At 38.6% G+C, this 23,074-nt stretch overlaps 1 protein-coding gene across 1 annotated transcript; it reads left to right on the top strand.

Annotated features, from left to right (window-relative positions):
- Positions 1 to 12,909: 12,909 nt before the first annotated feature.
- ddx21 (DEAD (Asp-Glu-Ala-Asp) box helicase 21) lies at positions 12,910 to 22,294 on the top strand. Its single transcript, XM_063477171.1, has 16 exons — positions 12,910 to 13,059; positions 14,356 to 14,589; positions 14,817 to 14,945; positions 15,045 to 15,120; positions 15,476 to 15,654; positions 15,746 to 15,863; positions 16,364 to 16,549; positions 16,885 to 17,030; positions 17,379 to 17,528; positions 17,642 to 17,803; positions 18,712 to 18,831; positions 19,211 to 19,284; positions 19,547 to 19,706; positions 19,982 to 20,116; positions 20,647 to 20,691; positions 20,823 to 22,294. The coding sequence occupies exons 1-16, from the start codon at positions 12,976 to 12,978 to the stop codon at positions 21,078 to 21,080; spliced, it is 2,256 nt and encodes a 751-aa protein (XP_063333241.1). The 5' UTR covers positions 12,910 to 12,975; the 3' UTR covers positions 21,081 to 22,294.
- Positions 22,295 to 23,074: the final 780 nt, after the last annotated feature.

Raw genomic sequence — 23,074 nt, 5'->3', positions numbered from 1 at the left:
ATTCATTTTTACTTGCTGCCAGGAACGTTTGGGGCCTGTTGGGTTGCACCTGCGCTCACATCACATCACAAAATAAAATGTATAAAATAAAAAATAAAATGAAATATAATAAAATAACGTGTTAAATGGGTGGAAATCCCTAGATCAATGTTTAAATTAACACTCACGCATTGACTCTGTCGGCTATGTTTTGCCATGCATGCTCCCTTTCTTTTGCAGCTGAGGCTGTGTTACTTTTTTTCCCGGAAAATTTGCATGTTATCGGCATATGCTGCCATCAGAATTTCGGCCTCAAGCGCTGTAAAATACATTGACCGCGCCCAGGGCCCTGTTTCAGAAAGCCGGTTTAGAAAACTCAGAGTTAAAAATGATACTCAGGGTTGAGTAACCCCGAACTGTCCAACTCAGAATATTCGGTTTCAGAAAGGCTGATAACAATTAGTTCAATCAACCCGGAGTTGCTTTAACCCCAAGTTAAGCGCGCGCATAAAGCCCTGATTAGTGGAGCACAGATTAAGCGAGTCACCATGGAGACGGAGGGAAAGAAGGCGCGGTCAATGTATTTTACAGCGCTTGAGGCCGAAATTCTGATGGCAGCATATGCCGATAACATGCAAATTTTCCGGAAAAAAAGTAACACAGCCTCAGCTGCAAAAGAAAGGGAGCATGCATGGCAAAACATAGCCGACAGAGTCAATGCGTGAGTGTTAATTTAAACATTGATCTAGGGATTTCCACCCATTTAACACGTTATTTTATTACATTTCATTTTATTTTTTATTTTATACATTTTATTTTGTGATGTGATGTGAGCGCAGGTGCAACCCAACAGGCCCCAAACGTTCCTGGCAGCAAGTAAAAATGAAATATAAAAATATAGTCCAAACAGGTGTAATTGTATTATGAGCCATAGTGCTTGGTCTGTTTGTCCTATGTAAATCAATTGCAGTTAGAGGCTACATTAATTTTCTTTCTGTAAGCACTTATTGAAATTATCTGAGCACATTACAAGTACATATTTGCTTACTCTGTATGCTCAAATGTGACCCGTTACAGCCAACAGAAAAAAAGCGGAGGCCCGAAAAACAGGTGGGGGTCCTCCACCACCACCACTCACAGAGGCGGAGCAGTTGGCCTATACTATACTCCATTACTATAATGAAATAATTTGTTAGTTTGAAATGCTACAGGGAACTATGTACCTGTACATTAATGCTGTGGAAAGACTTCCTGTTCACATAGTCTCCTTCATTTACTGAAGGAGCAATGATTGGAATGTGAGTGCCATCTATACAGCCAATCACGCCTGGGAAATCTAAGTAGTAGTTCAAGTATCACCACATCATGAATTAAGTTTTGTTCATCCTGATACCTGCAATTTTGTGGAATCCCTCTTTGATAAATCGTGTGGGTCTATGACCGGGGAACACCACAAACGAGTACAGGAGACGTTTCAGTGCAACTGTAACATTCCTGACTGCCCGACAGACGGTAGCCTTGGAAACGTGCTCAGCGTCACCAATATTATACAGAAAGCTCCCGTTTGCAAAAAAACGAAGTGCAATACAAATAATATGTACAGAACTGAGAGAATGTCCGCGCATGTCTCACATGAGCAATATAAGGCCTGAGGATGTTATTCAAATAAATTATAGATTGTGCTGACAAACGGTAACGTTCACACAGAAAATCATCAGGAAATGATAAAATGTCCAAACGCGCTCTAATCACTCTCTCCCGGCGGAGAGCTCTGCGGAGAATTTGGGCTTCAACATCTACTGGCTCTTCAAGGAAGGGGCAAGCCATGTCTGACACTTCCTACAGTCAGGTTTCCGACAAAGAGGCGGAGAAGGTCAGGGTTAGTTGAAGTAAACCTGCTAGGGGGCAGGTTAGCTTCACGGAGTGTGTCGTCATAGTAACTCACTCAGAATTAATCTAAACTCGCTTTGTGAAACCGAAAACCCAGAGTTTTCGTTAACTCAGGGTATACTTACTCAGAGTTTGCACTAAACCGGCTTTCTGAAACAGGGCCCAGGTCAGAACTATTACTCCAGGTAAGGTGAAGTAACTAAAAAGGTGGTGAATGTGCCTTTGTTCAGTCCCACGTAAAGGTTGGCTGACGCTTTAGGAATTGGTGGAAGACGGCATGTTTGTGAGCTATCCTGACCTCTAGAACTTTAGACTACCAAAATATAGTTAGCAAAGATGTTGGTGTAAACATGTGTAAGTCAGAGAGGATATCAGAGACAGATATACTTTAGATGCTTCAATTTTTTCAGTAACAGTAAGTAAGTATAACTTCCATGGGGGGCATCGTTTTTGGGGACATCAGTTAGTTTATGAAAGTTTTTAAAAAATACAATTTGGCTCATGATCCTGAAGATCAAGGTTAAATTAAATAATACTCCAAAATAACTGCCCATTGCCAATGGTGTTTCAAGATGGGTTCAAAGTTGTAAGGCTCGCGTTTAGAAGCACTTTGCAGAGGTAAACATGGAGGTAACTGAGGTTAGCGTTTACATTTTCATTTAGTACCGTTTCAAGGTGATATGCAGTAGAAGCCAGCTATTTGTAATTAAAAAAGAAAAATAACGACATCTTCTTAGTTAGGAGTTTCATGATAAAACAGCTTCCTCTTCTCTGTGGAGATTTGGGTGAAAACAAGATAAACATTTATTGAACACACTAAAACAATGTTTTTTAAACATAAATATGAATAAAAACAGACAGGAATATTATTCCAGATTAAATAAACTTAAAAAAAACTTTAACTTTAAATATTTTGCTCTTCATAAAAATATATCCTGTCAAAATTATGCAAGTTAGAAATATGAACATGCTGCCAAAAACCCCAGAAAAAAATAAATGAAAGCATACACAAGGTTCGAGCCGCATGTAGACGGAGCTGGGGCATTGCTTCAGGAATGGAACTAATAAACTGTGTGGGCCATTCAGTGTCGTACTTTCCCTTGAGTGTATCATTACACTGCAGCTCCATCTGAATCTGCACAGGTGCAGTTCAGCAAAGTCTGCTGACTTGGTTCAACATTACTTGGCAACAGGGAAAGTGAGGCAGGTTGCACTGGTGCATTTGTGACAGCTTCACTTGAAATGCCTTCACCGCATCATACATGCCATGTCCATGAACTGACAGATTTCCTTGCTGAGCTCAAAAACTCTATTGAGAATTTTTATCCCAACTCAGCCAACAGACCTCTGTATGATGGCATGTCGGCAAACTCTGAATCTATTTCCCACATAAAAGACTGAAATTGACGGTGATTTAAACTTTTAGCTCAGATAAAATTTACGGTTTGCGTTACGGTGATCATTACATGCTCCATTTTTAGGACTTTACCACACAGCCTTTCCTGGTGTATGATGCAGTGATATGCTGTTAACTCACCGGTACATTTCTCCTCCTGCATCTTTACTCGCATCCTGCTGACTAGTCCGCTTTTTTCACCGCACAACACCGGCGCTCCATCTGTTGTAAGTCCAACAAGTTTGTCCCAGGGCAGTTTCATGTCGGTTACACTTTGACATACGTTTTCAAAAATGTCTTTTCCTGTCGTTGTCCCGTGCATCGATTTAATGTTCAATATTTCCTCTCCATGGATGAAGATGGCCAGCTGTGCAATGTCCATCATGTCTATACTTTCATCCACAGCAAGAGAGTATGCAATAAAGTTTTTGCTTCTTTCACACAACTGTGTTTTTAAATCAGTGGCCATAAACCCGATCAGCAATCGTATTTCTCCTCAGGCTCATATTTGCCAAAATCTGCGTTTTGTCTGGACACAATACGTCGCACAGCTTCATCATGCAGCTCTTCAGAGTGGTACCGAGCTGATTTGGCTATCTCCTCTGCTACAATAAAATTTGCTTTCACGACAGCTTCACTTTGTGATTTTTGCTCTGGTGAAAAAGGTCTGCTGAAATGTCAGATTCTTCTTTAGACTTCTACTTTCTGTAGTTTCTGCTCTGCATTTAGGTTTTTCAGCTTATCCTGACGTTTTGTCTCGTAGTGCCGTCTTGAATTAAATTCCTTAATTACAGCCACATTAGCTCCACTAATAAGACACACGGGTTTACCAGCAATGTCTGTAAACATATATTCAGTCACCCACTGGCGCTGAAAGGCTCTGCTTTCAAAATCAACTTTTCTCTACACCATTGTGAGCGGCTAGCTTCGCAATAACAGAAGTTTGACTTGATTGATGCGGGAATGTTCCCAGTTAGCCTAGCGTTCAGCAAGGAGGCTGCAGCGCTGCATTATGGGATCTGTAGTTTAATAATAATAATAATAATAATAATAATAATAATAATAATAATAATAATAATAATAATAATAACTTTATTTATAAAGCGCTTTCAAACAAAGTGCTGTACAACTATTTAAAACTAAAAAGATAAGTAAAATAAAAGCGATACATAACAATACAGGTAAAAGACACAATACAAGTTAAAAACAGTAAAAATTTAAAAACTAAAAGCGATAGAATTAAGACATGTATGATAGGGTGAACAAATGTGTCTTCAGCTTTGTTTTAAAAACCTCCACAGAGCATGCCTGCCGAATATCTTGAGGGAGGTTGTTCCACAGAAACGGGGCACAAAAAGAAAAAGCACGCTCTCCAACTGTCTTTTTTCTGGCTCTAGGAACTTTTAGAAGGCCAGAGTCCTGGGATCGGAGAGCACGGGATGGAACATAAAGATGTAAAAGGTCGGAGAGGTATGTAGGTGCCAATCCATTTAAAGCCTTGTAGGTGAGCAGCAGGACCTTAAAATCTGCTCGAACCTGACAAGGTAGCCAATGCAGCGAGTTCAGTACAGGGCTAATGTGCTCAAATTTCCCAGTCCTTGTTAAAATGCGAGCAGCTGCATTTTGCACCATCTGTAGACCTCTAAAACTTTTCTTTGGTAGCCCAGAAAGAAGAGCGTTACAATAATCAATACGTGAAGACACAAATGCATGGATAAGAACCTCTGCAGTGTCGCTTGACAAAACTTGTCTGATTCTGGCTATGTTCCTCAAATGATAAAAGGTGGTCTTTGTTATCTCTTTTACATGAGATTCGAAAGAGAGCACCATGTCGAACCACACGCCCAAGTTTTTTACCTTGTCCATGCAATTTATGACACTGTCTTCAATTCTCAAGATGAAATTTTGGGACAAGTGCTGAAATTTGTGTGGCCCAATGACCATCAACTCTGTTTTATCAGTATTTAGGAGCAAGAAATTATCCGATAACCAGCCCTTAATTGCAGATAGACAAGATTCTAGTTTAGAAACTTCAGCACAATTTCCAATGGTTAAAGGAACATAAAGCTGCAGGTCATCAGCGTAACAATGAAAGGTTACATTAAAAGAACGTAAAAGAACACCAAGAGGCAGCAGGTACATAGAAAACAGCAACGGTCCAAGTACAGAGCCTTGAGGGACCCCGTGCCCCACTGCACAGGTCTCGGAGAGATCATTTTTAAAACTAACAGTCTGAGACCTCCCAAACAGGTAAGATCTCAGCCATGATAAAACATTTCCTGTAATTCCAATAAAATGTTCAAGCCTATCCAATAAAATGCAGTGATCCACAGTGTCAAACGCAGCACTTAGATCCAGCAGTACTAAAACTGAAGTGCGATCGTTGTCTGCATTTACCAGCAGATCATTTACCACTTTTACTAAAGCTGTTTCTTTTGTATATTATTAGCGCCTCACATCGCCGGGCCATGCATAACAATAATAATACATCTATATAAAATGATCTCGCGGGCCAGATATAAATGTACGCCGGGCCGGATGTGGCCCGCGGGCCTTGACTTTGACACATGTGCTGTATCTGATTTAGATGCATATGAAAGTAACCCTAATCAGAATAAAAATAATAAAAAAAAAAACCCAAAAACAATTTGCAATATTCATACTTGTATTTACCCCATAAACCCCAGTCAAATATGTAAAAAAAGAATTGGTCACCTCCTTCATTGTGAATGCAGCCTAAGTTTGGGACAAGCCTAAATGTGTATTATATGTCTGCTGTAGACATATGATTGTGTCATGATCTTGAATTATATAATTTTTCTTTTATTAATTAAACTTGTCCACAAACCCTGTTTTCATCTCTAGTTTAGTTTTAGAAATTTAGTTTTGAGCACAGAAAAATGAGCAGCAGCAGCCATAATCGGGCAATGTTTTGAAAACCTTCATAACACATAGCGCTGTTGTGTTAAAATTGGTCCAGGATGACAAAAATGCACAGGTGTTATTTTTAAAATATCCTAACGGAAACACATCCGCTGATTTCCATTTGAATTTAAATAACAGTTTTTATCTTTACTTGAATTTACAGTCATAAAAAAAAATCACAATTCACATTAAAATATTTTTCTCTCATTAAAACCTCAAATCTGCTCCATTTGTCAAGATTTATGAGTCTAAATCCAGACATAAACTAATCTTTTGCAGTATTTTTGTTACAGGTACATTAATGTAAAACGCACACATGCAAATATTGCACATGCTGCACACATACTCTGATACTTTTCCTTTTCCTGTTTTCTAATGTAATCATAATTAATTTGTTATTCATTTTCAGGGGCACCTTTGTACATAAACAAAGCAGAAATGGCATCATCAATCACACATCAAACATAAGCTCCAGTTTGGTCAATGAACTCATTATTTAATGTGCACAGTGTATAGAATTAAAACAGTTTGACTCATGGTATGTTAATGATGCCAGCATCCCACTGTGGGGGAGGTCCTGCTGTTGTACATGCTGGATCATTGTCGTGGCTTGCTGAGAGACTGACTTGTGCTTTTCCTGCTGTGATGAGTCAGGGGACACTATCTGTTGTCAAGAATCCTGATTAGGTTGGTGCACTCAAACAACACCAGGGGGCAGTATGTGAACATCATGATCTTAAAGCAAGAAAGTAAAGGTTAGAGAGTTTGCCAAGAAAATTCAGATTCTGTGTGCTTGTACCATGAAAAAATTCCCCCATAAATAATAATAATAAAAAATAAATAAAAAAAAGTCGGTAATGAATTCTGATTTCAGAGTGTTTGAATTAAATTTGAAGTCACTTTTTTAAAACCATTTACCCACTGTTAAGAGCTGCCAACTGGTTTCAGTTCTTGAATATTTTTGACATCATGGTTCACGGTTGAGCTACACCTCAGCATAACTCTTGACCAACTGGAAGATCCCAATGACTTTAATGTCTGACCACAGGCCCTCTGAAGACAGCACCTTGGTTTGCTTTTTGTATAAAAGCAGAAACAAAATGCACACACTATACCCACTTAAGTACGAGTGGAGATATGGTGTAAGTTAAATGAGTTAAGAAATTCCAAGGTAGATTCTCTTTTCACACATAAATTAGTATTAATACTGACATTGTACCTGTTAAGGTGACTCTCTCTACCACACTGATTCTTGTCCTCCTCAGTAACAGTTTAAACAGTTTATTCACAGTTTCTGCTGTAAATGCTGTAAATGTAATAGGGACTATGTTTATTTTTATTTAAAAAAACAGACAGTGTTTTGAAGGCAAATCTTTTTTGTCCTTAAAAGGTCTAATTCAAATAAAAAATGGGTTTTGGTACTCGAGAAGAATGTACATGCCCTCAAGTATTCACCCCAGACAGCTGCAATGCAATAACAGTTTCCTTCACCAGGAGAGATGTAGACCTTGAACTGGGAAGTATGAAGTATGCCTCAGGTTAATTTGAGTTTACCAGACATATTGTGGTTTATAACTGAGTCAGACTCAAGACATTGGATATGAAATGTCATCACTTCATGATGCATTGTTATTGTGTAAAGTTTTTTCATAATCAGTATATGCTTATTCTTATGGTCAATGGCTGGACAAACAGGCTGCCCAAAAGCATATTGTTTCTTTCCATGACTATCACTGGCACTGAAGCATAAAAATGTTTAGAGTCCTTTGCTATACATTAAAGCATAGCCTTGGATTATCTTTAGAACATCGGGGTAAACAATGATGCGGTAAATCATACATAGTATAAAAGGTGAAACCATGAGCAAAACAACATAATTAAAAACTTCCAGAAACCTGAGGTACATATGATGCAGGAAAAGAAATTCAAACCTTGTAGTGGCCATGATGAAGAACAGCAGACTACCGACTGAGTGACTTAGCTTCAAAACAGTTATGGAAGAGACTGTACATCATAAAACACAATCTGCCTCATTATGGATCTGAAAACATGCCAAATACAGTGTGAAATTACATAAATCACAGAAAAGCCTGTATAGAATGTCCAATAACTAATATTTAAACATTTACATAATATAAAGTTTTTTATACATCTCAGAGAGTGATTACACATCTGTTCATTAAACCTGCTTATGTTTTTTTTTCCTTTTTTGTACAATCTGGGTACATTGTGACAAAACTGTGCAAGAAAGAGTTTAAAGCATCAGGTGCTATAACTAGAAAACTAGAAAAATCATTGGCTTTCTTGCTGTGTGTGGCTAAACTGATTGTCAGTACTGATGGTGGCAAATTTCATCGTGCTAAGTACCACTTTGTGCAAGCAGTTTGCACTGGGAAGATGGACAACAGAGATCTCGCCTTTACCAAGTTGAAACTAAAGCGATTACAAAAAAATAAAAATAATAAAAAAATTGTAAACAAACAAATGAATTATGCATATTCTAGCAAAATTTACAATAATACCTTCAGTGGCTACTTTATTAGTTACAACTTGCTAGTCTGGGGTTGGATCTCCTTTTGCCTTCAGAACTGGCTTCATTCTTCATGCATAGATTCAACAAGGTGCTGGTAACATTCCTTGGGTCTTGTTGGTCCACATTAACACAATAGTGACATACAGATGCCACAATCCAAGCCAAAATGTACCTATACAGTGGCTGTTGAGTGTATACAGAACAAAATTGTAACTAAATAACTACCCTTCACTCTGCCAAATCAAGTAGAAAATCTAAACCAACACTTTTGTATTTTTAATAATATATAAGCCTAATGTCATGGTGGCAAAGAAAAACAATTATTTAATTTCAATTTATTGTTCCAATGATGTGTTTCATTTGGTCAGAGGCTTATACAAGATTTCATTAAAAGGTTATATGGCACCCTGGAAATAAAAAATTGGCTAAAATCTTGAAAACTTTAAAAGTCTGCCACTGTGTATTCAAAAGGCAGGAGTATGTTGGCCATATCCAGTGGAGGAGTTCTAGCATATACCTCAGATGCAGGATTCCCACAGAGCGATCTATAAACAACAGGAATAGATAAATACAAGGAAAAAACACAACTGTAACTGCATTAGGGAAAACATTTCCATTATTATCTTGTGAGGCTGCTGTGTCAAAAGAACTCTGTGCTCTGTTTCTAAAATTATCATGAAAAACTGTGCTGTCTGTTTATCATGTATGGATTGAAGTTTTTATCAGTCACTGCAGCTGTCAATTCCTGTGCAGGGATTTGGGAGTCTCAAACCCTTCCCAGCAAAAATTAAGTTCCAGCCATGTACACATGCAGGGGTAGTGTGGTAGCAAGGCGTTTAACTGGCAAAGCTGAATCCAGCATGTGCAGATGCATGAGAGCATAGTTAAGGTGTGGAGTGCAAAACTGTAATAAGGGTAAACAAGCAGCAGAGGTGCACCAATTTTTTTTTTTGCCATATTATACATTTATGACACATTTTACTGCCTGATTTAATAATGGTAGAGCACTTTATGTAGATTTTTTTTTTTACAGCATCACAATGGATGTCAAGTGTATGTCAACCAGCTATTAACACTCTGGATTCTCATCTACTTTGCATTATGAGGTCTCCAATCTTCCATCTGCAATAGCCTGAGCGATGCTTTATATATTTATTCTTGCTGAGCTGCTTCACATCTGGCTTGGGGTTATCATTATATGAGCTGCAAAAGCTCAAAAAGGAAACAGTATTTTTTTAATATATGACAAGATGTCACTGATAAAATATATAATAGCAAATTGTTAAACAGGTTCTAAGAATTGATCAAATTCATGGGATGATTCGGCAGTGACAGCAGTAATGAATACATTTCAGTGTGCAGCTTCATTTTAAAATATTACATTGCCTGCTGGGTGTTTGTTTTATTAAATTATAGCTCTGTGCTGCACAATTCTCACTTCACTTACCTGAAGAATGAGATGGTATTTCCTGGGTAGATATAAAGGGTCCCATGAAGACACACAGTGTTATTTGTGTAAGTGTGCTATAGATATGATAATATGATGATCTTTATTTTTTACATGTTTGTGTTCATTAAATCCTTCTTTAGGAGCACTTGTCTTGCGTTTAGGGAGTTGCCAAAGAGAACAATATTTTCTTGCATGTGCTGCAGTCCACTGAAGCCCTAGCTTTGGCATTATTGGGCTTAAGAGACATAAATTATATGGGTTTTTGTTTGTTTATGCTCATTCCCTTAATAATGAGTTGTAGCGAAGTAGAGCAGCACAGTTGGAAATACTTAAATCCCCCATAATGAGAAGAAAACCAAACCCGATCAAACTGTTGGCTCTAGCTCTGCTAGGAAACATGTCAAGTCTGTGGTTATTTTTTAGGGTATTGTCAGATCAAACTGTACCTCTTCTCACCTTTAAAAGCACAGGTTAACATAGACTAAACTAAATGAAGTGGGACCTCAATTTGTTGGTATTGTCATAAAGAAGCTGCATGAAATAGGACGGACAAAGCCATAGGAATAAAATGCACAGTAAAAACAGAGAAGAAAACTACTGCAGTTTTATTCTTGTTTTTCAGAGTGCATCTCTTAAAACTGATGGTCCAGAAGTCAATTTAAACATTTAACTGAGCACACTGTGAGGCCAAGAGAGGCTATATAAAGACCTTCTGCATCTGATTTTCTAGAACATTAAAAACTGCCTCTGTCCGCCAGTGGACTCTTGACTGGATCCTGTAGTTTCTGGCAACAGGATACTGGTGTAGTGAAAATTTCTCTGATAAAGAATTGACAAATAAGTGCTTGTCTTTCAGCATTTTATTCATCACACTTGTAAGAGGTCACAATTAATCTTCAAAAACGGCCTCTTCTCTCTATTGTAATTGTTCAAACAAAGAAAAGTGACAAATGACTGGCAAGCGATGCAAATCAAAGTGTAAATTACTTCTGCTTTTTCTGCTTCAGAACCATGGAAGGTCCTTCTGTTTATATAATCTCCACATGATTACTCCAGTTTCTCCTTCCAGTGCAAGAACACACACTGGGTTAACCCTGCCCACCAGGACACAGGATATTCTCCCAGTAGAGATGAAAAAAAAAAACCTGTACAAAATATTAAAATATATCTTTTGAAAATGTAAACATTTGTTAGACAAACATGCAATCTGTGAACAGTATACTAGTATCTTAAAATCTGCTTGGAATAAGGTGATTGCTCTGTGTGAAACAGTTTGTACATAATGTTGATCAAAAGATTGGCTATATTTAAATAAAACTGAAAGTTGAAGACAAAAAAATGACTTATACTTGCTTCACTGTTGTAACAACCAAGTTTTTGTCTTTTTTTTAATGTCAACCTCAGCAAAGAAGTTTTATTTTCCACTGAGATATCCATATTTATTTAGCTCTTCAAAACAGTGAAGCTGAATAATGATCTTGAGGATTTGATTTTTGTAGTTCCTCTTCACAAAACTGGTCTTTGAACACAGCAGGCCCATATAATGTGTGGGTAGTGTGCATTTTTGAGCACCACAGTTTTCTTTTCCTAAGGAGCCTAATTATGAATTCTCCTTCACATCTTTCCTTCAATTTATAATTATTTTCATTTTCATTATTTTCTTTGCCCAGGAGTAGCAATCTCTCAATGACAAAGTTGTCATGTCCTAAAACACCCTGTTTTATTGTCTGTTTTACCCTAAACAGGATCATAACTTGCACATGCTCGACTTAAGAAGACTTTAACTATAGTTAAACTGAAGTTATAGCCTAAGTTAGAAGTTATTACTTCATTACTTTATAAAAACTGTCTTGACTTTTGCAACTAGGGCTGTCACCTCCTGCTTGCTGTTAAATAAATTCAGCATTTGCAAAAAATAAGACTTCACTTTCCAAACCAAATTTTATAATAAATATTGTTTGTAGAGGGGACAACACGGGGGACTGGCTTTACAGAACATACATGAATGTTGTAGTAAAACAAACTGAGCTGCAGTGGATCATTATGTGACAAGTCCTTTAACCTGTATACTTGTTATCAGCCTTTAACCCTTTCAGGCATAGTGGTCACTACAGTGGACAGCTATTCAAAGGATGTTTTCTTGCATTTGTGTCAGTGTTGATGGTATACTTGCACATAAACCACTACATTGGACACTGATGTGTAACTCCATACCCTGCCACCCACTGGTCATTTAATATTACTATAGATGTATGACGTGTTTCATTGTAATTATTGTTATTTAACCCCATCATGCATGAATTATGACAACCTCCATCAGTATTTTTATTCATCTTTTCATGCCTAAAGACGAATAAAAATACTGATAGGCTTAATAGACAGTGTACCATGTGAAACTACCACAGACTCTATATGAAGTATATAGATGTGTTTGTGATTAAATTCAATTAAATACTGTTAGGGCTGTTTGGCTGCTTTTTTCACCACCATTTCAGTTACTTGATTCTAAGATTTGTTTTCCCTCTTGAGATCCGAAAATATTTTTACCTAACATTTTAATTTGTTTTCATGGTTATAATTCGTTGTGATTACGCTGTAATTATTTCACGTTCGTAAGGAAGTGTTACTAATATTCTTTCTTGTGTTTTGCCTATCCAGAGACTGCATATAGTGTCTATGAGGTCTATTTCTGTACCCGGATCGCGAACATGCGTCGTCGTGCCGCCCTGCGCGTTCCTTTCCGTCCGCGTGCCCGTGGGTTTTACCTGTGTCTACGCTGAGGGTTTCCAACAGGGAAGAGAAATGCCATCAAAAATCATTTTTGAAACTGAGGATCAAGCAATGGACGAAGAAGTAGACACTGTCGCGGAAACTAAAACCCTAAAGGTGAGCAAAGCAGGTCGTCTCGACCTGGAAAGAAAGAAAAATGGTTTTACTCGCGGCTCGGCTCCTCCGTGTTTTGGCAGCATGTGGCTGAACACGCTAACTAGCTAACCAGACAGCTAACTCTACTTAACTGTTAGGAAAACAGAGACAGATAAGATAACCGTGTATAGCGAACTTAGCAGTGACGTATTTTTGCGCTCATATCCCGTGCTGTTTTAAACTTAAATTTTGTAATGAAGAGGAAGAGCAGCAACGTGGTCCGATGGTGAGCTAAGTTAATGTTAGCACACAATGCGAGTGTTAGCCATTTAACCCTAGCTAAGAGAAGATCACGTGGCATGCCCATGTGTCTGAGGGTTGATCGTATGGTCTGACGAGACTGTTTACATTTGAGTATACATCCGCGCTGTAAACACGAACTAAGTTTTGTTTACTTTATAGCTAGATGTTCTAAAGACAAACAAACAAATACTACGTAAAACAGTAAACAACAATTTACTTATAACTGTAGGTGCTGCCGAATATTACTTTGATATGCTAAATGCACTAAATTCGCTAAAGTTTGTATGGCCGCTGACGTTATCGGCTGACGTTATCTGAGGGTGGCAGTGCAGGCGAGGAGCCGTCTTATTAGCAGAGGGCTCATCTCTGGTTATTAAAGTAGTAGTCCCATGATTTTTTATTTCATTAAGTCATAAATTTATTCAATAAAATGTCAATATTTGGTGTCAGTCACGCAGATATCCATATGGAAGTGTTTTGTCTTTTGTTTAATGTGTTTTCGACGTCACTCATTTTTATAAGTGGCTTCAGAGTCCAGCGGTTTACATTAAGTAAAATATTCCTGTTACGATGCAGGGAGAAGACACTAGTTATTTTGGTGTTGTCAGGAAGAGCATCCAGCGTAAAAATCAGCCAGACATGCAGAGCTGCCCACTGAGGTGGCCCCTACTGAATAAGAGAGCAGATGGAAGTAGCTTCAGACCACTTTAATGCCAAAAACCACCCAAATAAATCTATATTATGAAAAATAACTGTAGATTTTTAAAGTCTTTGAATATTTTGCCAGCAGAAAGGTTGTGTGATACAGCAGATGCACATTAACCACTGCAATTTCTAAATGACGTTTTTGCTGATAGTAGGACAAAAAGCACAACATCAGCCAACAATGTGTGGAGGAACTGAACTTTAAGAAAGGTTTTCACTTTTAAACTTTGAGTAGCTACAGAGTGCTTGGGGTTCCTGAATTCCTTACTATTTTGTGTCTTAAAATGAAATTTAAAAAAAAAAAAATAGAACAAGACCAAAGAGGGCAAGAAGCTGAAGAAGCAGCAGCAGCAGCTGGAGGAGCAGGAGGATCCAGATTGTGAACCTCCTGCACCGAAAAAGAAAAAGAAAAAAGACAAGCTTGCGGCGGACCAAGTGAACGAAGACCTCGATGAGGCCACTGATATGAATGGCAACAGTAATGGTGTTGAAACACCAAAGAAGAAGACTAAGAAGAGCACTGAAGAACAGACAGACACAGAGGTCAGTGTTGATTGTCCTTAGCCAAAGGTCTAATTTTGGAACTAATGGACAGTTTATGGGCATATTAATACATCCTGATTATATTAGGGGAATATAATAATTTTGCAGATAAAGTGATCTCTCTGTAATATTTGTAATATTAAATATTTGAATATTTGAAATTTCCCCTTGTGGGACTAATAAAGGTATCTTATCTTATTTGATCCACTTCTTTTCATGGGGATTAGAAAATCAAGAAGAAGCAAAAGAAGGCAACTGCAGAGGCAGCAACCAATGGACATTCCACCCCAAACACCCCAGTTCAGACACCATCCCAGTCAAGCGAAGATTCGGCCAGTGACAGCGAAAAAGAAACAGTAAGATCTGCAGAGAGAATGTTTTTTGCTTTTCCCAGCACATCTTCTGGCTTCAGTTAGAGGTTTTAAAAACAAAACTGACTCTGTTTTCTTGTTTAGGAAGAGACACCAGAGCAGAAAGAAGGTGCATTCTCCAACTTTAGGATCTCTAAAGTCACTATTGACAAACTGAAAGGTAAATGTCAGAGCTTTCTACCCTATTTTTATTTATTTATTTTTAATTATATTTATTTTTATACAATGCCTCAGAATTAGAAGGTCACTGGCACATGTACAGTGCCTGACATGCTTGGTGCGTCATAGTTTTGGGTAATCATGTTGTTAAATCTGACTTCAGCTTTTTTATGTAATGAAGAATTACAGAATTTATTTGAATATTTATAGACTTCTGCAAGCTTTCTAGGGGTAATCTAACATGGGCATAGGAGTTGTTGAAGTGCTTCGAGGTTTACTAAATAATTAACTAATAAGTAATTACCATTGATTCTCTTTCTTTCTCTGTGTTCCACACTATTACTGTCCCTTTTTAGCTCGAGGAGTCTCTTATCTGTTTGACATTCAGGTAAAGACATTTAATCATGTCTATGATGGAGAGGACGTAATTGCCCAAGCCCGAACAGGAACAGGAAAGACTTTCTCCTTTGCTATCCCTTTGGTGGAGAAGCTCCAGAAGGATTCAGTGGACATGGCCAGAGGCCGTCCTCCCAAGGTACATGCCCATACACAGCAGAGGTAGTGAATATTTATGGACGCTGTGATTCTGTGTGACTGAGTTTTTTTTTATTTTTTTTAAACTATAGGTTCTGGTGTTGACTCCAACCAGAGAGTTGGCTATCCAGGTTGCTAAAGACTTCAAAGACATCGCTAAGCGTGTATCTATCGCCTGTTTCTATGGAGGCAGCTCCTACAACCCACAGAGTATGTCATATACAACAACACAGTTTTCTTTAAGTAAAATAGTCTTGGATGTTCCAGTTAGAAAAGAAGGATGTTATACATGTATTACACATTTTAATTTAGCAAAAATTGTGGTTCCATGCACCTTATTTGCTTTATACTGAATGCCTCAAATGCACTACTTTTAACCTTTTGACTGCAGTAATTCAGGGCAGACACAAGGTGGCAGGACTGTATACTGGAACAGCCCATGGGCTTTTTTTTTGTAGTGTATGATTCATGGGACTTTCAAATTAACTTAAGAACTGGGATTGCTTTATTCATGACTTCAGTTTCAGTGACTGTAAAATGTCAATGATAATCAGGGTAACTGAGACTGTTCCTTCGCTGCTGTTTTTTCTAGAAAGAGATTCTTAAGTAGATGTCAGAATATTTTTAAATGCAGTTTCTGTTTGCTGTTTTCAGTGAGCTTTATATATTGTTATGAAATAAAACTCCTTTTATTAACCTTTTCTTTCCAGTTGATGCTATCCGTAATGGTATTGATATATTAGTTGGAACCCCCGGCCGCATCAAGGACCACATCCAGAACAATAAACTCAACCTCACCAAAGTCAAACATGTTGTTCTGGATGAAGTGGACCAAATGTTGGACATGGGCTTTGCAGAACAGGTTGAAGAGATTTTGGGTTCATCATATAAGAAAGGTAAAGTAAATCTCTGGGTTTGTATGTTGAAATATGTATATAGGCCAAAATGGGCTGATAGGTTTTTAGTTTGTTTATCAAACTGCCAAAACTTCTGCCTTTGTAGAGGTGCTCACACTTCCTGATGATCAGTTAATCCAATGTGAATGTGATTAGCAGCACCTTCTGCTATTTTGCCTTTTAAGTGCTAGGTAAGCAGCAAGGGTGTACTTAGTTTCTCACAGGACTGCATAGAGTCCTTTCCTTTCCTTTCCACGACTGTTTACTGAAGTAGTAATTGTTTTAGTTTGGTTATATATGTAAATTAAAATTTTGTGCACATCTCTCCTGTTTAGACTCCGACACCAACCCACAGACTCTCTTGTTTTCGGCTACCTGCCCACCTTGGGTGTATGAAGTGGCAAAAAAATACATGAGACCCAACTGCAAACATATTGACCTGATTGGCAAGAAAACTCAGAAAGCTGCGACAACTGTGGAAGTAAGTGTGTTTGTGTGGGAGGGAGTGTGTAGAGGCTGAGACTGGTGCAATTTAACAAGCGTTACAGCAGTCTTGGGTCTTTGGTTTACATTGCTCAGAGATGCTTGCATGCAGGGCCAGTTAAAGTAACGGACTGTAAAATGAGCTCACATACATCTCCACCAGGAAAACCCAGCAAGTTCATTTGCAGTAAAAATTGCTGTATTTATCATCATCCACTTCAGTGAAGTTGTAATAAAGTACAAGTTTTTAGCCTGCCAGTTGGATTAATGAAAATCTCTCTCCTCTCACGCCCTGCTTTCCTCCACCCTGGTGAATCATTTGTCTCTGTTTCTTTTTCTACTGTAGCATCTAGCCATAGCATGTCACTGGTCACAGCGTGCGGCAGTGATAGGCGACGTGATTCAGGTGTACAGTGGCAGCCATGGGAGAACCATCGTCTTCTGTGAGACAAAGAAAGAGGCCAATGAGCTTTCCATGAATGCATCCATCAAACAGGTAGATGCACATACTTGCATGGTGCACGTGCACATTTAACAGGCTGATGTGTTGCACATTAAATTGGTAATATCCTCAGTAATTTTATTTTATTTTTTTAAATTTTTTTTAAGAGCACCCAGTCTCTTCATGGTGATATCCCCCAGAAGCAGAGAGAGATGACGCTGAAGGGATTTAGGAACGGAGCTTTTGAGGTTCTGGTTGCCACTAATGTTGCAGCCCGTGGATTAGATATCCCTGAAGTTGACCTGGTGGTCCAGTGTTCTCCACCCAAGGTGAGAAGAGTTTCCAGTTATCTATAAGAATTCCTTAATTATGCCTTTATATTTATTTGTTTAATTATTGTAAGAGTGTTGATTTTATACTTGTGAAGATGATGGATGAAAATGAGTGATTAAGTTGCGGTGCATGGATGTTACCTGCACACTTTCACACGATTATACATAACAAGATCACTCGGAGAGCACATCTGCCCCAGAACGGCAAGGGTGTTGCTAACACTTTGGTGTTTTTATAATGTTTTATTACAACTTGCCGAAGTCAGCCTGATTTTTATAACGACGCGCTGATGTCTGACCTTTGACCTATGACCTTGAAGCGTTCCATACTAAAATGGTGTATTTTATTCTTCTCCATTGTTCATATTCTTTATTCTGGATCTGTACACATGGAGTAGAATTGGCAAAAATCTTTGGGTCCTATAAGCTGTTTAAGATATATATGATTGCTATACACACACACACACACACACACACACACACACACACACACACACACACAAATATGGAGTGTGATTTTTTTTTTCCTTTTTTTGTGAAACTTTATTAACTAATTCAAATTAATTTTTGTCAAGGTTGATCTAGGTACTCGTGTCCTCCAAACCCATTTCTATTTGTATATAGTTTATATAATTTGACGACTATCAATAAAAATAACAGTTTTGTAGATTTTTCACATTTGGTGTGACCTTGACCAGATTTTCACTAAAATTAATTCTGCTCCAGCTGTTATTGGTACCTAACATCACATAAAATCTGAACAGAATATCTTGAAAACAGCAGATGCTAGACTGCTAACAAACAAACAGAACTGGCATATTCCATGCCTTCAAGGGAGAAATGTTGTAAAATGATGAAGCCTCAAATCTTTACTTTTTCTGAAGTTTTCTTGTGTTTATTCTCAGGATGTGGAGTCATACATCCATCGTTCAGGACGTACGGGGCGTGCAGGCAGGACTGGAGTCTGCATCTGCTTCTACCAAAGAAAAGAAGAGGACCAGTTGCGCTACGTAGAAAACAAAGCAGTAGGTATCTTTTGAAATGCTCACTTGGGCAAACAGGAGTGACGGGCTTACCCTTTTGTTTTTGTTTTTTTAAAAAAAGAAGCTGTAAAAAAAATCAGAAAAAAGAACACAATCAGTCCTACTCAGTCTTTTCTCTTTACGTGTGAGAAGGAAATGGATAAGAAGATCAAAAGGGAAAAGAACAGAAAGGTAGAGGAGGGTGTTTAAGAGGCACCGGGTAAATAAAGGTGCTTAGAAAACCCAAGTGAATGTTGTCTTTTTCTTAGAGTTGGAAATTGATTCTGATATTGCTTTCCAATATTTTTACACAATCTGTGTGACAATGAGGCCTTCCTGTGTGACTGTTAAACTAACCACTTTTTATTTGCTATTATTTCAGGGCATCACATTCAGGCGAGTTGGCGTTCCCACCGCCAACGATATTATTAAGTCATCAAGCAAGGATGCTGTCAGGTAGGTAATTAAGGGGAGTGAGAGCCAAGGGCAAGCAATTATATTTTGTTACAGGAGTATGAAATGGTTTTAATTGTTTACTATTTGAAAGCTTGTATTCAGTCAGCCACAAGGTGTGATTAATAATCAAGGGCGATGCTTTAGTACTTTGGCAGCTTAGTGGTTCCACAAAGCCTCTGCCTTAATCATGACACTGCTGAATGTGAAAAATCTTTTCTGACTGCGAGAGTTTGATTGTTGACTTTTCCTATACTGTGTCCAGGTTTCTGGATTCTGTTCCAGTCGCGGCTATCGGGTACTTCAGAGCATCAGCTGAGAAGCTGATTGAGGAGAGAGGAGCTGTTGATGCACTGGCTGCTGCCCTGGCCCACATTTCTGGAGCCACAAGTCTAGAGCAGAGGTCACTGCTCAACTCTGATGCTGTAAGTTATTTATGCATGCGTACAGAATTCTCGCTATTATGTCGTATTAGGCACCGTTCACCCTCGCATACAGCTTTCCTAGACAATAGATTTGTGTCTGCCCTTTGTTTTAAAGCCCGTGGGCGTTCTCATGCAGACCTAACATGTTGCCCCTGCCCACCCACTAAGTATAGTGCTTGTCCTCCATCTAGTTAGAAATGCGCTGTGCCTTTAGGTGATGTATAACTGTAATTCTGCCTAATGTATTGTTTCTGTTTTGTTTTGTTTTTTTGCAGGGTTTCAGCACAATGCAGTTGGTGTGTTCCCAGGAGATGCATAATCTGGGTTACGCCTGGAGAACCATCAAAGAGCAGCTAGGAGAGGAGATTGAGAACCACATTCACAGAATGACCTTCCTCAAAGGCAGAACAGTATGTATACACACTTAATATGTAGATATGTGAGCTGCGGCTGGTGTATACATAGATGCTAGACCTTTGTAAAATAATGGGTATCTGTGTGAGAGGGGGAGAGGTTGTGTGTTGATGGATGTCTGCGTGTGTACAGTTACAAAGGACTGGGCTCAGTTTATAGACAGCGAGTGTTCTACTTTCTTATAAATTGTACATTCTTGCAAAATAGTGAAAAAACCACACCCCAGCGTGCCACATGAATGATAGCAATTGAATTGGCAAATGGAAATGTGAATTGGAAACCTACTGGTAAATGAAAATGCAAATTAAGAGAAGTAGTGAGTGAAATGTCTTTTTTTAATTTTTATAATGTATTGTCCTGTTGTATGGGAATTGAGTCTCTCTGGTCGCACAATAAGCACAAAGCTAATTATCCACAGCATGTAAACAGAGAGACATCTGTTAGTATGAGTGAACATGTGTGACCATGTCCGTTTGACACAGACATTGAAAAACTCGCCATCTCACGCTTATTGTTTTTCTAACAGGGAGTTTGTTTTGACGTCCCAGCTGATAAAGTCAAGGAGATTCAGGTGGGAACAACAATAACCCCAACATCTGTTCAACATATGTAGTTGACTTCTTGTAAATGTGAAAATATAAATTTCAACAGATTGGCAGTCCTGTTTGAAATCCTTTGTCTCCCCACTTGTTCCTCCATCAGGAAACATGGCAGGACGGTCGCCGTTGGCAGCTCACCGTGGCCACAGAGCTGCCAGAGCTGGAGGAGAAGCAGTTCAGTAACCGTGGTGACAGAGGCTTTGGCAGTGGTAACCGTGGTGACAGAGGAGGGTTCAGAGGCGGCAGGGGAAGGAGTTTCGGTGGAAGCGGTGGCCGTGGCAACGGGTTCCGGAACGGCGGCGGCTACGGCAACAACAGAGGGGGACACAAACGCACATTCAACCAAGCGTTTGATTACTAAAGTACTAATGTGTGGACTGATAGGACAGACTGTCACTCAGCTGGGCTGGCAGTGGTTCTTATTGGCTGGCTGGTCAACATTCTCCATCATGATACAAGTTTATTTGTGTAATTTCATATAGAATTCATTGAATTACAGAGTTTGAGACATAATTTAAACAAAACGTGCTGTCGGAAGAGTAATACTAAAGCTGCAGTTTACCGTAAAGCTCAATATTTGTTTCCTCTGGTCTGTTGTGCATGTCATCCATCTAGATTTTTTTTTGGCTCATCTGCACAGGTTTGGAGACGTGCAGCAGAAATGTCTGCCTTCTCTTTAATATAATGTGACTAAATTTCACTTAATCTGGGCTGCTGTTTAATGTAGGTAGTGTTTTTTTTTTCTTTTTTTTTAGTTCAGATTTAAAAACAAAAACACAAACCATTTAGGACAGCACAAGTGTCTCTCAGTCCCGTTATATTCAAGAAAAGACGGACATCTTTACACCACACATCTCCAGAGTTTGGCAAAACCCACCAAAATATTCCAGATGGATACATAGCACTGCAGGACAGGGGAGATTTTTTTAGGGGGGTGAGCTGTTACTTTAATTTACAGATAGTTATCTAAAAATGGTTTAAAATGAAAATCTGTGTACCATATATACAAAACTAAGACTGGCAGCCATTTTTGCGATGCCTGATGTGTGTTTCTTTAAGGTGGCACTTTAGCTGAAACTTTTGGAATGACATTGCAACTAAATAAACAAGCACCAAATGTAATTACTGGTTATATAACCTATATTGAAATGTTGGCAATATTCAATAACATGACCTAAAGTTGGAACATGTCATCTATTGGGTTTTAAGTAAAGTGTTCATTTTTATGGGTGTTTGGGGAACAATGGCAGCAGTCACACTTGAGGCTTTTGTCCAAAATGGAAGATGCACAATCTTGTTCACGTCACATTTGATGTACGAGTGTGCTATCAAACCTGTTCAGTATGTTGCACTGTCACGTTTGAGATGCTTCTACTCTGCACCCGCAGAGAACAGCGATGGTGTTGACCTTTACAAATGTGCTCAGTGTCAGATTGCTGCCTTACCCTCAGCTGAAACCTCTCTCCCCAAAAATATGTTGGATGATTGCTTTGCAATCGCCTCTATTTAATAACTTTTCTCTACTGCTTCCATTCATTTGAATGAAATGACTTATTCATTAAAAAGGTCAAGTCATATTGTGTTTATTCCTTCCAAAGGGGTAAAATAAGTAAGTAACATGCTTATGAAATGGTTTAAGGCATTTGTCTTCCGTCAGAATCCGACTGGCAATAAACTACACTCACTGAGCACTTCAATAGTAAAGTATCTAATTAACTAATGGTAAGAAGGCATCTCAGTGCATTTAGGCATGTAGAAATTTTCAAGATGACCCGTTGAAGTTTAAACTGGGCATGAGAATGGAGATTCAAATAACTTTGAATGTGGTGTGGTTTTTGATGCTAAACAAGCTGGTTTGAGTATTTCAGAAACTGCTAATCTACTGGTGTCTTTTCCACACAATCATCTCCATGATTTGCAGAGAATGGTCTGAAAAAGAGTAAAATATCCAGTGAGTTGAGTTCTACGATTGAAAATGCCTTGTTGATGCTAGGTCAGAGAGAAATGGTCCCAAACTGCCCAGAGTTGATAGGAAGGCAGCAGTGACTGTAATAACCACCCTGATAGCCACTCCTATCACAATGGCCAGAATTCACACAGTAACCAAAACTGGGCAACAAAAGCTTGAAAAACTGATGAGTCTTGATTTCTGCTGCATCATTTAGCATAAACGGTTTGAAAACATGGATCCATCTTAGTTTGTATCAACAGTTCAGACTATGGGTGGTGGTGTAATGGTCTAGGAGATATATTTTTTTGGCATGCCTTGGACCGCCATAGTACCAAGTGAGCAACATTTAAATGCTACAACCTACCTCTGTTCCTTTGTGACCACAGCAGCAGGAAAATGCACCA

This window comes from Pelmatolapia mariae, linkage group LG1 (assembly GCF_036321145.2).
Source record: "Pelmatolapia mariae isolate MD_Pm_ZW linkage group LG1, Pm_UMD_F_2, whole genome shotgun sequence".
In the NCBI taxonomy this organism is placed as follows: Eukaryota; Metazoa; Chordata; class Actinopteri; order Cichliformes; family Cichlidae; genus Pelmatolapia; species Pelmatolapia mariae.
The sequence above is the reverse complement of the archived record's forward strand: the minus strand, read 5'-3'. Positions and strand labels throughout refer to the sequence as shown.

Bases quoted from the DNA above. Each gene is read 5' to 3' on its own strand.
- ddx21 (XM_063477171.1), top strand. From the start codon at position 12,976: ATGCCATCAAAAATCATTTTTGAAACTGAGGATCAAGCAATGGACGAA. The intron at 16,550-16,884 runs GTAAAGTAAATC...TCTCCTGTTTAG, and splicing joins GGGTTCATCATATAAGAAAG to ACTCCGACACCAACCCACAG. The intron at 20,117-20,646 runs GTATGTATACAC...TTTTTCTAACAG, and splicing joins CCTTCCTCAAAGGCAGAACA to GGAGTTTGTTTTGACGTCCC.